Below are 15,643 nucleotides of genomic sequence, written 5' to 3' on the forward strand. Positions count from 1 at the left end.
TGAGTAATGTCTAATTAATGTCTTTTTATTAGGCTAGGACATTATTTTATATATATGTGTGTGTGTGTGTGTGTGTAAAGAAGTCAAAGTATTGGCAGAATAGACGAAATGCTCCAATGCTTCAAGGAGACCACTTTCAAAATATTTATCGCTTTGGCTCAGAGACTAATTGAGAAATAAATATGTGAAAAAAGGACCTTACTCGGGTTAAAAGGTACATCCCAAAATGTAGGATTTATTTACAAAAATAAACTTTCATCAATAAAGACAACAGCCAGCAAAACACCGCTTATCCAAGCCAGTGGAGATATCTTCTTACATTTCATAGTGCAAATGATTAAGACTTATAGGAGTGCATATACACAAGATGAATTAAAGCCAATTAACTTCATAGCAGATGAATAAAGGCCAGGTTTCTGGATAGAGAACAATCATCTTTACAGGATCTTCAATTATAATGTCTTATTAGTCTGAAAGTGCAACTGATAGTGATGTATAACCTGGCATAAAGGTGCATTAGTAATACATTGCACTGTAACATACTGTTACTGACTCAGTAGTGATCCTAATTTATCTTTAAAGGTTTAAAGCTTTTAAAAGGTTTTTACATCTTTGGGTCAAACCTCTGAAGTCGGCGATGACGTATTTCCTCGATGTTGGGCTCAGAGTTGGTTCTGAACCCAGGCAGTGGTTTGCGGTGAGCATGCCGTCCTGCAGAACACACATTTAAACACTCGGTCAGTCCTCCATGTGGCCTGTAGGTGGCAGCATACACAAACTTGTGTTGTCACAAACGCTCATAAGGATTATTTACAACCAAGTTGACTTTTTCAAAAATCATGGCGCTTCAACTACAGAAACCATTTAAAAATGACAACTCAGGAGCAACCATCCTCAAAACCAACGTCCCAATGAATCACTTTTTTTTTGTTTGTTTGTTTTTTAAAGAGTTTAACCTATAAAACCCCTCACCTTGGTCTTGCAGGCTGGCCCTGATGGCTGCCTCGTACTGCTCCTGCTCCGTTAGACCAGCTGTATAAGGGTGCTGAGAGAATGCCGATGGCTCGGCTAGGTTGTAGAGACCCTGCCTGGAGTACGGGGAGCTGGTCGGTGTGTAGGGCGTTCCATATCCACTATAACCTGCACAGAATAAAATCCAAGAGTACATCCTGGTCTGGAACATGGTCACCTTAGACCTACCAATCTCCAAGAGAAATGATACATAGTCCTTCCAAACGATCAGGGGTTGGTAACAGGAAGTAGAGACTAAATAACCAGCTTAAAAAAATAAAAAGATACCATAGTAACATTGATATGGGGGAGGTGGGTGTAAAAAAAAACCCAAAGTGCTGGCATAAATAATAAATACAGACGTAGTGCATCTTTCAAGCAAGAACATGAGTCGAGACAACTAATCTAAGATGGAGGCGGGGATTCCAGGGGGTCAGTTAATATCAGAGAGTTCAGAACACCTACCCAACTATCAATCATTCCATATTTGCATGGTGATTGGCTCATTTGATGTTTTTGTAAGGGAGGGACTTTTTGGATTTTGGAGCGATAACCTCATACCAGAGAAGTCCAACATTGATACCGTAATACATTCCATCCTACTATACAGCTCCTGAGTAGAATTCTTACTAAATTCACATCAAAACGCAAATTTAACAGGGTTCAAATTCTTACCTGAAGAGTTATGGTACGTGCGAGGCCTGCTGTAGTTTCCATGACCACTTGCAAAATCTGTGGGACCAAAGCAGACTTGTTTACGGGTTTGTAAACAAAACGTGTTTTGAGACTGAGTTACTATGAGGGCTTTTCCGTTCATATGATGTGGGTGCTGAAGTTGGCCTGCGACAACGGTTCCATTCTGGAAATATCATGAGCTGGGGGTCAGTGCGTGACCGTTGCTGTGACGAGTCGTGTGACAACATGACGACGACTGCCATGAAATAGTGTGAAGATTGGGGTGGAAATGTTCAGTTATGGCGTTATGTGGAAGGCACTTACACACACACACACACACACAGTCTCACCTGCACATGTTTTCATAAGTGTTCTGAGGGGACCAGTAATGTAGAGAAGCCCCACCAAAATACCAGACAGGTGCCCAACAAACGAAGTCCTGCAGAGAGAGAGAGAGAGAGAGAGCGCACAAGTTGCTACCTGCATGTGCACTGACCCTCACATGCTTACACAGTGATATGCTGTAATTACACATTGAGACAGAAACACTCCCACACAAAATGTTTTCACTGAAGAAAGGTCTGGAAGGTTATAATTATGAACACACAGACACAAGGTCTCTCTCTCTCTCTCTCTCTCTCTCTCTCTCTCACTCACACACACACACACAGTGAACACGCTCATTCGTTCCTGGGGAATAAATATGAGGTTGCACACATATGTAATCCCTTTGCCATCCACTAAATATGTAAATCCAGTAAGTTAGGAATAACACACAACAGGGTGCACTGTTCTAGGAAAAGTGTAAGTGTGTGTGAGAGAGAGAGAACCCAGTGTCTTACCCTGGGTTCAGGATGTGTATGAGGACTAGCTCCACCCAGCAGGCGTAGCGTTTGGCCACAGGACACCCCATGATGTATTTGACCCCGCCCGGGTTATAATAATTGTTCACAACTTTCAGCCCGAAGAGAACACCTACAACAGACAGTAGATTATTTCCTACAAATCTCTCGCATCTTAACGTTACGTTTAAAACCAAACAAATCGCACAGACGCACGTACTGACCCGAAAACCCTACAGCGCACTGCATGCTAAAGGAGGAATCGTCCAGGAGTTCCGTTAGCCCCGCCTCCAGAAGCAGATAGACCAATCCGGTAAGCAGGGAGAAGACGGACAGGAGGTAGGCGAACCAGGCTGTGCCGAGCCTGCGCTCCAGGTTCACGCCTTTCCAGAGGAAGGAGGCCATGTTGAAGTAGAGGTGCAAATCATTGACGTGGTGAAAAGGGGAGAACAGGAGACGATGCCAGTCTCCACCCCAGTATGCCTGCTGTACGCTCACACAGGTCTGGAAACACACACACACACACAAAATGTCATCACAAGGTTAAGTGCAAATGGAAGTAAGGTGTAATCAGTGCTGGCAGCTGCACTTTATTCTCTTCTCTCACACTATTCTCTCGATCTGATCTGAGCTCTGTGTCTTCTACACTACCTGTAAAAGGGGCTTGAAAGGAAACAGGAAGAGGTAGACGTTGAGGATGAGCGTCACTAGTGTAGCAGGAGGGATGTTGTCCGTGCCGATCTGGAACACCTGAGACGCCAGCAAGAGCAGGCCGAGAGGAACTCCTCGCTGTCGGTTACTCATCTGAAACACACACAAGTCTGGAGTTTCTGCCAGTGTTTTATTTTTCTCAATCCACCAGATTCTTTCTGTGCCTGGCACATACCGAGCATTATCTCAAACTCCTACAGAGGTCACACACACACACACACACAATACTGACATCCAGGGCAAAAGGGCAGCGGAAACAACGCGGAACTGAGAGGAAAACACACCCAGATTACTGTGAGGGTTTGAGAATGATAAGAATGCCCTGACTGAGCGATGCTCAAACCACAGAATGCCCTGAGTGTGAATGAATGTCCTACACACACACACACACACACACACACACACGAATCATGCCAATACAAGCACAAATGTGGGGCATTCAGACACAGATTCTCCAATTCCCCCACAATATCCACAATATAAAAATGCACATTTCTTTACAGAAGAATATTCACAATAGTACAATAAGGTTATTTGGCCACTCCTCCTTTAACAAACCGACTGATTCTCAACATGTTTCTATCTTTATTTATTTATTTATTTATTTTGGTCAACCCCGACCTGATACACCTTTCACCTTTCTTTTCTCCCTCACCATTTTCCAGCGTCGTTCAACGTTAACGAGATTAATGAGAAATCCAGCGTAGAGCTATGGCAGAGACCCGGCTCGGCTAGTTAGCGAACCATGAATACAGGTGAGGAAGCGGGAAAGCCGGACAGACTAAAGGACTAAAGCGCTGCCGCATCGCTCTCTTTAGGAAGAGATCAAATCAAATGGCATTGTGGGTAATGAGGAAAGTGAGAACAGACCAACATGTCAATGAAAGCCTCATGAAAGCAATGAAAATCTCAGAATTTCATTACAAAATAAGTCTTGGATGTCACTGAAAATCAGTTATATTAACTATAATGATTATAGAGTGGGTTTTTTCCTTTAACATGCCATATATTTAATCAGCAGTGCACACGGTTCCTTTTAAAGTGGCTTTTTGACTTGAAGTTGAAGTCAACACAAATATAAATTCGTAGCATTGCTGAGAATTTTAGGCTGTCAGTGTCGTTCAGTAGATGGTTTGTCGAGCGTCTACAGGGCACAACGGTGGGATTTCACCGCCACTTCTGCTCTGCAGAAGGAGAGCGATGCAGCGGGGCTTTAATCCTTTAGTCTGTCCAACGCTCTCAACTCCTCATCCAAACACTCAGCTTCCAAAACTTTCATGCTAATTTTACAGATCAGCTTCAGATCAGATCAGCTTCCAAAACTTTCATGCTAATTTAAAAAAGAAAAGAAAAGAAAAACTAATCAGAAAAACAATACTGTCATCTCACAGATCACAAACTATCTGTAACTCAACGCAGCGTGTCGTATAGTTGCAACGCATTCAGGAATCCTTCTCAAAATACGACGTTCAAAACATCGCTGGAAAATGGTGCGCAAAAACAAAAAGCCTTTTTATTTGTTTTTTTTTTTCATTTTGTAGGAGTTTACCGTGAAACCTGAGAGATATGACTCTTGTGTTTGAGGTCCTTGAAAATGTTTTCTCCTTACTAAAAGCACCAAGTGTCTCCCTGTGACGTCACCACGGCACATTAAGGCTCACTCGTCACGCTGTAACGAAAATACGGCGTCAACACGGCAAATTATCACCACGATCACTAAACACGTGTGAGGGAAATGATTCATTTTTACTTTGTAATAGTTTTGTTCTTGTTCTGTTTCATTCTCATCTGAGGATAATGCCTAAGAAGGCCATGTCATGTCACTGAGATCAGTACAGAATGTTTATCTGCTATACAGAGACACAAACATGTTCTTCTGCTCAAGGTTCGTCTGCAAAGACCCTGAAACAAAGCCTGTTTGAACTGCCTCAAACCGCTTCTTATAGGTACACAGAAGTGTGTCATGCTCTGCGTTTCATATCTATAGTAGTGGTTCAGCACAAGCACTTCAGAGCTCTCTCATTATTCTATCCTGCTTTATTCTATCCTGTATTAACCATTTTTCTGTAATAAACCTTTTTACCTTCAGAGGTAAAAAGGACAAGTCTACGAGTGTTGTCTAATTTCCACGACAATTTAGCGTCCCTGGCTGGGCTGCGCGAGTATTTTCAGCTTTTCGGGACAACAAGCAAACCGGAGGACGCTCGTAGAAAAGTTTCACCCTGAAATCCGTGTTGTCACGCAGGCGGTTTGACCTTTGTGTGCAGAGCGAAAGAGCGATGTAGCCTTACCACTGACTGGTGGGAACCAACAAGAATTTAGAATTACAATTAGAATTTTATGAAGTCATTGTAATGTATTTAGAATTAAAATTAGAATTAGAATTTTATTAAGTCATTGTGTATTGCTGTCTCTATGGAAGGGAGTCATCGATATAAGAAATGCGTGTATTACATTGAGAGAAGTATTACATGGAGCGATTTCTTATATGAAGTTCGGGGAACTTCGCCTCTGCGACGGCAGAGAAATTTGTGTTTCTTAGATCACAGCTTCAAACTAAGATATATACCGACAGGTATATGTATAGAAAGAGATAATAACAGTAAAAATATTTGCTAACGGAAAGAGTCCGGTTCGAGCAATAAATAAGTAAAGAGAGCACTTATTAAGAAGCGCAAGAGGCGCAGTATTTTTGCGGCGGGTTATCATCAAGTGGCATGCCCCATTGACTCATTCCATCATATCAGCAGTACATGATACATTTGGCAAATTTAATGCACAAGTAAATTTTACTGAGATAAAAAATAATAATAAAAAAGAAATGATTAAAAAAAAAGAAATTATTTTTTTTTAAAAAAGAAGGGAAGAGAAAACTGTAAGTCCTACCAAATTGCTGTATTGCTGTATGTAAACTCTTTTACATTCTTAAGGTTTGCTCTATTGATCCTATAGGTTATATGATTAATTGAATGTCTAGAGATTTGGCACACACTAGAACCTTTTCTGTCTGTGCACGAGAACGCATATTCACTTGATTTTCATAGCATGTTAAACTGATTAAAACTTTGAAAGTTACAGAAGCTGTAAAAAAAAATAAAATAAAATAAAATAAATATATATGGGAAAAACATGTAGCAAAGCACATCCTGTGACATATGCTATGGTACAGGGTGCTCATATGTTTGTCCTAATATCACATTTATGCGTGTGAATTATGGGGAAGGATGTTTGAACTAATATGATGTATGGGTTAAACAATGTGCTTTCCCAGAAAAAGGTAGTTTTAGTCTCAGACAGTTAGAGAAACAGAAATTTAATTTGGAGACAAGGGAGGAAGGGAGAGAGGGAGAGGGGGGGAGAGAGAGAGACCCCTAAAACAAAGACTGAAGTGCAGTTTTTAGCAGACTGGAAGACATTTGCTGAATGGCATGCGAGGCACATAAAAGAGAGAAAAAATGTCAGGCAGGGCCCTCATCTGTTTCTCAGTGTGCTAAATTGCAGAAAGCAAAGATATGACTCTTGTGTTTGAGGTCCTTGAAATGTTTTCTCCTTACAAAAAAAACAAAACACCAAGTGTCTCCCTGTGACGTCAACACGGCACATTAAGGCTCACTTGTCACGCTGTAACGAAAATACAGCGTCAGCACGGCAAATTATCACCACGATCATTAAACACAAAAGCAATATTTCCTTACAAACATATTGCATGTGTTTCAGGGTGGAGTTTTCCTTTAACTATTCATTTGTGCGCTTAATACGGTAACTTTACCGCAGCTTTCTAGACTCTGTTATAGATAAGGCATTGAGGTTAGATATTTTGGGACATAAATAAATAAATATAAGAAATAAATATTCCTTGCACCATCTATAAACAGTCTCGAATGGAAATAATGTAACGTTGAGGAACTTTCAGATCAGGAACTATGCGATTTGAAAGTTCTTCAGTGTTACTTCCGGTCCCAGGAGCTCAGCTTACTTACCGTGACTCTGTGCTGGTTTGGCTGGTTTAGCTGGTACTCTTCTCGGAGTTAGTGCTTAAAGCAGTCCGCTTTGTTTCTTTTCAGCTCCTGATACGTTTCTTACAGCGTTTATTACGCCCGAAATGCGTGTCATATCTATACACGTCATGTTACACTAGCGAGTTTTCATATCGTTTCATCAGCAGCCATACCGGAAGTAAACCGAAATGGTGGCTAGCGCAGCACAGCTAAGCAGTTAGCATGACTTCCCAAAACCCCCGCAGTGCTTTCTGGAAATAAAAATAAAACAACAACAACAATATAAATTTTTTTTATTGTCTCTAGCTGGAGATTGTCTCTAGCTGGCTAATTTGTCTATCTATCTATCTATCTATCTATTTTCAAATAATAATAATAATAATAATAATAATAATAATAATAATCCTACAGGATGACCCAGAGACTGAGTTCCTTATTGAAGGAACCTTCAGTCATCTCAAAACATCATTCACATATAACATGTCAGGAGAGAATTAAATGATCCTTATGGTGCTTCTTCATGCAAACCGTCCTACATGTCAATTTATTACCAGTGTCACAACAATCACAGGCTCTAAAGCAATAGTCACCAACCCTGTTCCTAGAGCGCTACCTTCCTGAAGACTTTCAAACTCCCCAACCTTTATGGTGCCGACCTGAGCATCTAATCATTGCATCGAGAAGTTCTTCATCAGCTAAAACAGGTGTGTTGGATTTTGGTTGGAGATGAAACCTGCAGGTAGGAGATCTCAGGGAAGAGGGTTGGTGACCACTGTCTTAAAGGATTATTTTTTTGGGGTTTTTTTTTGGTCGAACACTTCTCGTGCACCACCTGCAAGAGACATACACCGGAGAAGCCAAGAGGAAACTGGCTTCATACCATCAGAGTGAAGGATTTCTACTTATCGGTGGCGAGATACTTCAAGAGCAATGGACGCAACATTCATTGCATCGCTAATTGTTGTTATGGGACCAGTGAAGTGAGGAGTGTGGAGATGTAGGATGTAGAGGGACAAAGAGCTTGTCTAGACTATCAGAATTCTGAATGAACGTCATGTCTTGAGAAGAATTATTACATCATCGACTGGTTTCACCAAAGCCTCAGGAGCACTTTGCTTTGGACTTTTGTCTGAAATGTCTTGTTTGTGTACTACGCTGAACCTTTACTGCATCCACTATCATTAGTGAAGTACACTGCAGTTACATCCTGGGTTGTTCTCTCTCTCTCTCTCTCTCTCTCTCTCTCTCTCTCTCTCTCAGAGAACAATCCTGAGCTTGGGTTACTATTTGTGTGGTGTTTCTGTGCATGTTCTCTCCATTTGGGTTTCCTCTGGGTTCTCTGGTTTCCTCCCACCTCCAAGGCCTTACTCCTGGTGTTCATGGAGTTCCTGGGCTCTGGATACACTGTGACCCTGACCTAAGATAAAGCTTGTTACTGAAGATCAGTGACTACGCAAGTAAGGGTTCTTCAACGATCAAGATTTTTGTTTGTAGCTTGACCCACTGCTTTGTGTACGGAAACGAGTTAATGCTTGTAAATGCAATAATACAGAAACTATGACCGCATTCTGAAACACTCTTATCCGACAGTATGTAAACACAAATGTATGTTTGAGAGAGATAAATGAGAGCTGGGAAAGGAATTTTGGTAAATGTTATGAGATTAAAAGGTGCTTAGGGAGTTTGTAAATGATGTAAGCAGACCAGGCAGTGTCTGTGTTGTGTTGCATTGCCATAGCAACCTTGGGGCCAGCAGCAGTGGTGTTGTTGCAGGAATGAGCAAGGTGTGTGTGTGTGTGTGTGTGTAAAAGAAAGTGCTCCCAAGTGCGAACAGTGATTTTTAAAAATATATTTAATTTGATCATTTTATTTAGTTACAGCAATGATCAAATCTCTCATATTTATTATTGATTTGATTTCTTCTAGCTCTTAGCTACCTGTTTATCATGTCACTAGAATTAGGAGTGGAATAAAACATGATGGAGTGGATTATTTTCCTGAAACAACACATCTCAAGGTGTTGTGACGGTGTACGTGTGATGTCGTGGAACGTCCATGAGACAAGTTAGCTCCTGTTTTCATGGACATTATAGCAGCTATAACGAGTTGTTCCATCATCAGCCAACCTTTTTTTTTTTATTTCTGTCTTGAAATTAGTAACACTGGAGACTCCTTCCATAAATGTTAAATAAACATGTCCTTACAGATAACTACCATATGAATTATACAATTTTCTGGGTTAAATAACCCCTACTAGACTGTTGAGTAAACTGTACTGAGGTGGGCTGTGGAAGTTAAAGCGGCCACTGGCTGGGGGGTGGAATTTGAGAGTCCCTGGTGTAAAATACAGCAGGAGTTCAAGCAATAGGAAAGAAGGTGTGTGTGAGAGAGAGGGTTGTACTCTCTGAACCCAGTTGTGCTATGATGTAATGTAGTAATCTCTCTCCGCTCTTATTCTCTCTCTCTCTCTCTCTCTCTCTCTCTCTCTCTCTCTCTCTCTCTCTCTTTCTCTCTCTCTCGTACCACAACGTGATGTAAATAAGAGTTATGGCAGTTATAATAATGGCATAATGGTGACAATAATGTTGATGTAATACAGTTGCTTTTCAAAATGGCCTACAGTTAAGACTGCAGTCTGTCTCTGTTCTTTAGTTTTCCCCATGGTAATGGATTGCATGTGTACAATCTCTTGTTTATACACCAGGAAAACAGGGCGTGGTTTAGAATTTCTAACCATGCCCTGCTTTGCATAATATCAATAAGGTTGAGGTATATTTCTGAGAGAAAATCTATAGTACTATCATTAAAAGTGACAGGATTTTTTATTTGCTTGAACGCTAACAAATAGTTTATATTGTGTGTAATTGTTATGTTATTGAATTATTAGTTAATTAAACTGAAACAGGCATATGGTGAAAACTCTCTATTAATAATGTTTTCATAATATCAGTGATAAGAACTCCATGTAATAACACAGCGCTGTCCCTGTATACAGAAATATACCACTTTCAGACATGCTGTTCTTGGAAAATAATCAATGATGAGGCCAAGCTGCGAGTTATCTTGACCATCCTAAGGTTATTTTCTAATAACGGCACATCTTGAAGTGTTTTATTCCAATTACACCACAGCAATTTGTCAACAATTACAATTTTTTATTGTCTTTCAAGCAAGGAAAGAAGTAATGTAATGTTACTCAGAGATGTGCAGATCACACCACTTTTTACAAAGCGAAAACTGTAGGCGGCAGCGTTGTCACAAAATAAACGGTGTAGGAAGAATTTGCATTTCATCTGCAATCTCTGTATTCAACTATGTTCGAATACAGAGAGATGAGAGAGTGATCACTATAATTGCAAGGATGCTACGATTCACACCCATGGACTTAATTAATTATGGAGTGCTTTTAAAGCAAGACACAACAGGTGAATTGTAAATAAAGAAAAATAAACAAACAAACAAACAAACAAAAACAATAGCTATACCTAATAAATGTTTGCCAGTTTGCTGATATTCTAACATGTATTGAAACTTAATCAAAATTGTAAATTTAATTATGCAAATGAGGGGTTGTCTAGTTAAATATGCATACATTTGCATGCTTAATACATTCTAATTTGTAAAAAAATATCTTACTTTAATGTTGTTAGGATTAAAATATTCATTTCACCGCTCTCAAGAGAGACTTTTTCAGAACAGTTTGTTGGAAAATCATGTGGTAATTGTTCAGTGTTCAACTCAAATGTTTTATTTAAAGAAAAAAAAAAAGCGTAAAGCATAGCCAAGGGGTCCAAAACTTTGCTCTTTATTTTATTAAAGTAGTAGACATCATAACCCATTATCCTTATCAGAGTTACTGTGCGTATAAATAATATTAGAGATGGAAAGTTCAAGTACCTAATTTCATAATTAATGTTAAAAAAAAAAAGAGAGAAATAAATAAATAAAAGTTTGGGAACCCCTGGAAAAGTCGAAAACATTCATTACAGTGTGGTTTGATGTGTTTACATTGTAGTTAAGTGTATAAGGTTTATAGAGGAAATTGGCACGTCTATATGACATAAATTGGCAGAGAGAAAGAGAGAGAGAGAGAGAAATGAGAGAGAGAGAAATGAGAGAGAGAGAGAGATGAGAGAGAGAAAGGGAGAAAGAAATGAGAGAGAGAAATGAGGGAGAGAGAGAGAGAAATTGAGAGAGAGAAATGAGAGCGAGAGAGAAAGGGACAGAGAGAAAGTAAGAGAGAGAGAAATGAGAGAGAGTGAGAGAGAGTGAGAGAAATGAGAGAGAGATGAGAGACAGAGAGAGAATGAGAGAGAGAAATGAGAGAGAGAGTGAGAGAAATGAGAGAGAGAGAGAGAGATGAGTGAGAGAGAGTGAGAGAGAGAGAGTGAGAGAAATGAGAGAGAGAGAGAGATGAGAGAGTGAGTGAGAGAAATGAGAGAGAGAGAGAGAGAGAGAGAGAGAGAGAGAGATCTTCGGGGATATATAACAGGAGAATGGGCGGAGTTTCACATAATGCCATGGTGGCAGGCGAACCAAAACAGTGAAATAAATATTTTTCCGTTTCATTTTGATATATATTTTATTATTATTCCACTTTAATTTTATATGTATTATATATGCAATTTATTATAAATTATTTTTTAATGAACAAAATTGTCATTTCTATCTGTTTGTGTCCTTTACTACGCCTCCGGCTACAGCAAACTTCGAGTTGTTATCCCCCCCCCCCCCCTTAGCGGTCACGAGACGGACAAGCCTGTCGTCCAATGAGACCGCGAGGTCGTTGCGTAATGGGCGTGACTTCGATTGTATTGTAGGCTGTAACTCGCGCTTTCATCTGGCCACGCATTGGGGCGTCACGTGCTCAGGGCTGCTCGGAGTCGGAGCAGGACAGGGTCTCGGCTGTCTGCGGGGATTACAAACACGCACTGGGGTTGTTTTTGTACCATGGGAAGGATTTATAATATATGTGCATATATATAATATATATATTTGAGCTGCTGAACTGGACTCGGTACGCTTTGGATTGACTTCCTGTGTCTGATTTGTGCACGCGCTACTTCAGCGTGCGGGATGGTCTCGCGCTCTCCCTGTGGGATAAATGGGGTCTTACGCTGACTCGGCTTGTTTTGATAGTGCTCACGGAACTCCGGACTGAAAGGAGACTTTTTTCCCCCCTTCTTCTTCTTTTTACAAGCAAATCCTCGGTACTTTCACACAGGTATCGAGATAATAATGTGTTATTTACGCTTGTACGGGATTTAAAAATGCAGAGTTTTGCTAAAGAATGGACTTTAGTGAGGTGTTTTGAGTGCTTGTTTTGGCATGGGCTGCTAAGCTAGCTTAGCCGTTTGGAAGGAGAAATCAATAAATAAACAAATAAATAACTTTCCTGAAAGAGCAAGCATCACGGGAGCGTTTTTTTTTTTTTTTTTTTTTTTTTTTTTTTGCCTCAATGGAAAGAAAAAAAGTTTTATTTTGTCTCCCATTTTTAAAGAAATTCATGCAATCCTAAAAAAAAAAAATAATAAAAAAAAAATTAATAAATAATTTTTTAAGAGCATTTTTTTCCCCTCCCTCTCATAAAATGGCAAGTCCGTCTACAGAGAAGGCTTGTTTTTCGGACGTGAGAAAGGTGGGTTATTTAAGGAAACCCAAAAGCATGCACAAAAGGTTTTTTGTTCTTCGAGCTGCAAGCGATACCGGACCTTCCAGGTTGGAGTACTACGAGAATGAGAAAAAATGGAGACACAAGTCTGGGGCACCAAAAAGGTCAATACCACTCGAGAGTTGCTTCAATATTAACAAAAGGGCGGACTCCAAAAACAAACATCTGGTGGCACTGTACACCAAAGACGAATACTTTGCAGTCGCAGCGGACAGCGAGCCGGAGCAGGACGCGTGGTACCAAGCCCTAGTAGACCTCCACAACCGAGGGAAGGTCCACGAGAGTGCCAGGAGCAACGGTGTCGGAGATGATGATTACGGAGAGGCTACGCCCGGGCCTGCCTTCAAAGAAGTATGGCAGGTTATACTGAAACCAAAGGGACTCGGACAGACCAAAAACTTAATTGGCGTGTACAGACTGTGTCTCACGGACAAGACTTTGGCTTTCGTGAAGCTCAATTCAGACGCCGCGGCGGTCGTTTTGCAGCTGATGAACATCCGAAGGTGCGGTCACTCGGAAAATTTCTTCTTCATCGAAGTCGGGAGGTCTGCGGTGACTGGGCCCGGCGAGTTCTGGATGCAGGTCGACGACTCGGTCGTGGCTCAGAACATGCACGAGACTATCTTGGAGGCGATGAAAGCCATGAGTGAAGAGTTTCGTCCCCGTAGCAAAAGCCAGTCGTCTTCCAACTGCTCCAACCCCATTTCTGTGCCGGTGCGAACCAGGCATCATCACAACAACCCTCCTCCGAGTCAGGTCGGGTTGGGAAGGCGTATGAGGGCTGAAAGTGTCACGGCTACGTCTCCGGCTGGCCCAGGCAGACACAGCCATTCGTTCAGAGTGAGGGCGTCCAGTGACGGAGAAGGAACTATGTCTAGGCCAGCGTCTGTAGACGGCAGCCCAAGTAGTCCAAGATCCTCTAGGCCACAGTCTCAAAGGCATAGGGGTAGATCCAGACTGCATCCACCTCTAAATCATAGCAGGTCCATCCCTACTCCATCATCACGATGCTCTCCATCAGCGATCAGCCCTGTAAGTCTGTCCTCCAGCAGCACTAGTGGACACGGGTCCACTTCAGATAGTCTTTTTCCCCGACGCTCCAGTGCCTCTATATCTGGGTCGCCCAGCGACGGCGGCTTCATCTCGTCCGATGAATACGGTTCCAGTCCGTGCGATTTCCGAAGCTCCTTCCGCAGCGTGACCCCCGACTCGCTCGGACACACCCCTCCTGCCAAAGAAGAGGACTTGAATAACTACATATGCATGACCAAGTCTGGTTCACTAAGTAGTACCGAGAGCCAATCCAGAGGAACACCGTCTCACATGGATGAGCCAGACTTGGAGAAATGTTTCAGGAAAAGGACTCATTCCTCTGGCACCCTGTCACCTCCAGCCACCTGCCACCAAAAAACGCCTTCACAGTCATCTGCCGTGTCTCTGGACGAATACACAGTCATGACACCGGCATATAATCACAGCCGATCTGTATCGTCGTCGTCACCGTCGATATATCGGAACTTGTCCACGAATTCGTATCCTGAAGAATGCTTGGGTATGCCGACGGCGGAAGGTGGCAGCGAGTCCAGTCACAAGGACGACGGCTACATGCCGATGTCACCGGGCGTGGCTCCTGCAGTGGTAACGGGAAACAGCGGCGACTATATGCCTATGAGTCCAAAAAGTGTTTCGGCCCCACAGCAGATAATCAATCCACGGCGAGTGGACTCCAATGGCTATATGATGATGTCACCGAGCGGTAGCTGTTCCCCAGACGTTTCTACAAACTACAGGAAGATCTGGACCAACGGCATGAACCCGTCGTTGTCCGTTGAGAGCACGGAGGGGAAAGTGTCCTCGTGCGGAGACTATATAAACATGTCTCCTGCTAGCGGCTCAACCACCGGCACGCCACCGGACTGCTACTTCAACCCTGTAGACGAGCTGTCCAGGCCAGCGTACGCCTACTTCTCTCTGCCCCGTTCCTTCAAACACGCCAACGGGAAGCAGGACAAGAGCCCCTTGCGGATGTCACTTGGCAGCGCTCGCATGGTTTGCGCTGACTCTTCCTCGTCTTCGGCTAGCAGCGACAGTTTGGGTGGTCAGTGTAGTTCGCAACACCCTTCTGTCAGGCCCAAAAGGTCAGAGGTCACCTCTAGGCTGTCACGACCAACAAGGCTATCGTTGGATGCTAACCGAGCTAGTACTCTTCCAAGAATGCGTGAAAGCCCTTTCCCTGGTGAGCCCAAAAGTCCGGGAGAGTACGTCAACATCGAGTTTAACGACCAAGCGTTTTCAGCGAGCTTAGCATCACTTTTTTCACCTGTGTTCACTGGTAACAGGGCAGACGTCCAATCGGAGCTGACTTCTTCCGACTACATGAACATGCAGCTAGGTTCACAGAGCTTGCTCTCGCAGTCTAGAAAATCGACGTCCAGTTCCCCAGACTATGCCGTTGTTAGTCCGTCCGAAAACTCGGCCTCGTCGCCTCACCTGCCTCGTGAAAGTATTCGTGAACGTGACTACATGAGCATGCAACTGGGCTCTTACACTACAGACTATCCTGATTCCCAGAGGATGCTTATAAACACTTCGTTACAAGACCCAGAAGTCCTGCTCTGCTCTGAGTCGCACAGCGACGACGTCTCGACGTTAGGTGCAGCCCCAGTGAGGTCTGTGCTTATTGGTCCTTTGACAGATCTCAGCGCCTTCTCCCGGGTAAACCCGACTCCGACGAG

General features: G+C 42.5%; 2 protein-coding genes across 4 annotated transcripts in view; one reads left to right on the top strand and one right to left on the bottom strand.

The window, feature by feature from the left end:
* Positions 1 to 207: 207 nt before the first annotated feature.
* On the bottom strand, positions 208 to 7,453 carry rhbdd1 (rhomboid domain containing 1). 3 transcript variants are annotated; one of them, XM_053646278.1, is made up of 8 exons: positions 7,220 to 7,453; positions 3,180 to 3,332; positions 2,753 to 3,032; positions 2,529 to 2,661; positions 2,037 to 2,125; positions 1,687 to 1,743; positions 973 to 1,140; positions 208 to 711 (listed from the first exon to the last, which is right to left on the bottom strand). In XM_053646278.1, the coding sequence occupies exons 2-8, from the start codon at positions 3,330 to 3,332 to the stop codon at positions 605 to 607; spliced, it is 987 nt and encodes a 328-aa protein (XP_053502253.1). In that variant the 5' UTR covers positions 7,220 to 7,453; the 3' UTR covers positions 208 to 604. The 3 variants fall into 3 exon arrangements, with proteins under 3 accessions (XP_053502253.1, XP_053502255.1, XP_053502254.1); XM_053646280.1 differs by having other exon boundaries at positions 208 to 755; positions 7,220 to 7,452; XM_053646279.1 differs by lacking the exon at positions 7,220 to 7,453 and adding an exon at positions 5,323 to 5,622.
* A 5,236-nt stretch (positions 7,454 to 12,689) lies between these two features.
* irs1 (insulin receptor substrate 1) overlaps positions 12,690 to 15,643 on the top strand; it is a 14,037-nt gene continuing 11,083 nt past the window's right edge. Inside the window, exon 1 of the mRNA XM_053647167.1 lies at positions 12,690 to 15,643. This exon is cut by the window's right edge and continues 443 nt beyond it. Coding sequence (XP_053503142.1) covers positions 12,828 to 15,643 — 2,816 coding nt within the window. The 5' untranslated portion in view covers positions 12,690 to 12,827.

This window comes from Ictalurus furcatus, chromosome 17 (assembly GCF_023375685.1).
Source record: "Ictalurus furcatus strain D&B chromosome 17, Billie_1.0, whole genome shotgun sequence".
Taxonomy (NCBI): Eukaryota; Metazoa; Chordata; class Actinopteri; order Siluriformes; family Ictaluridae; genus Ictalurus; species Ictalurus furcatus.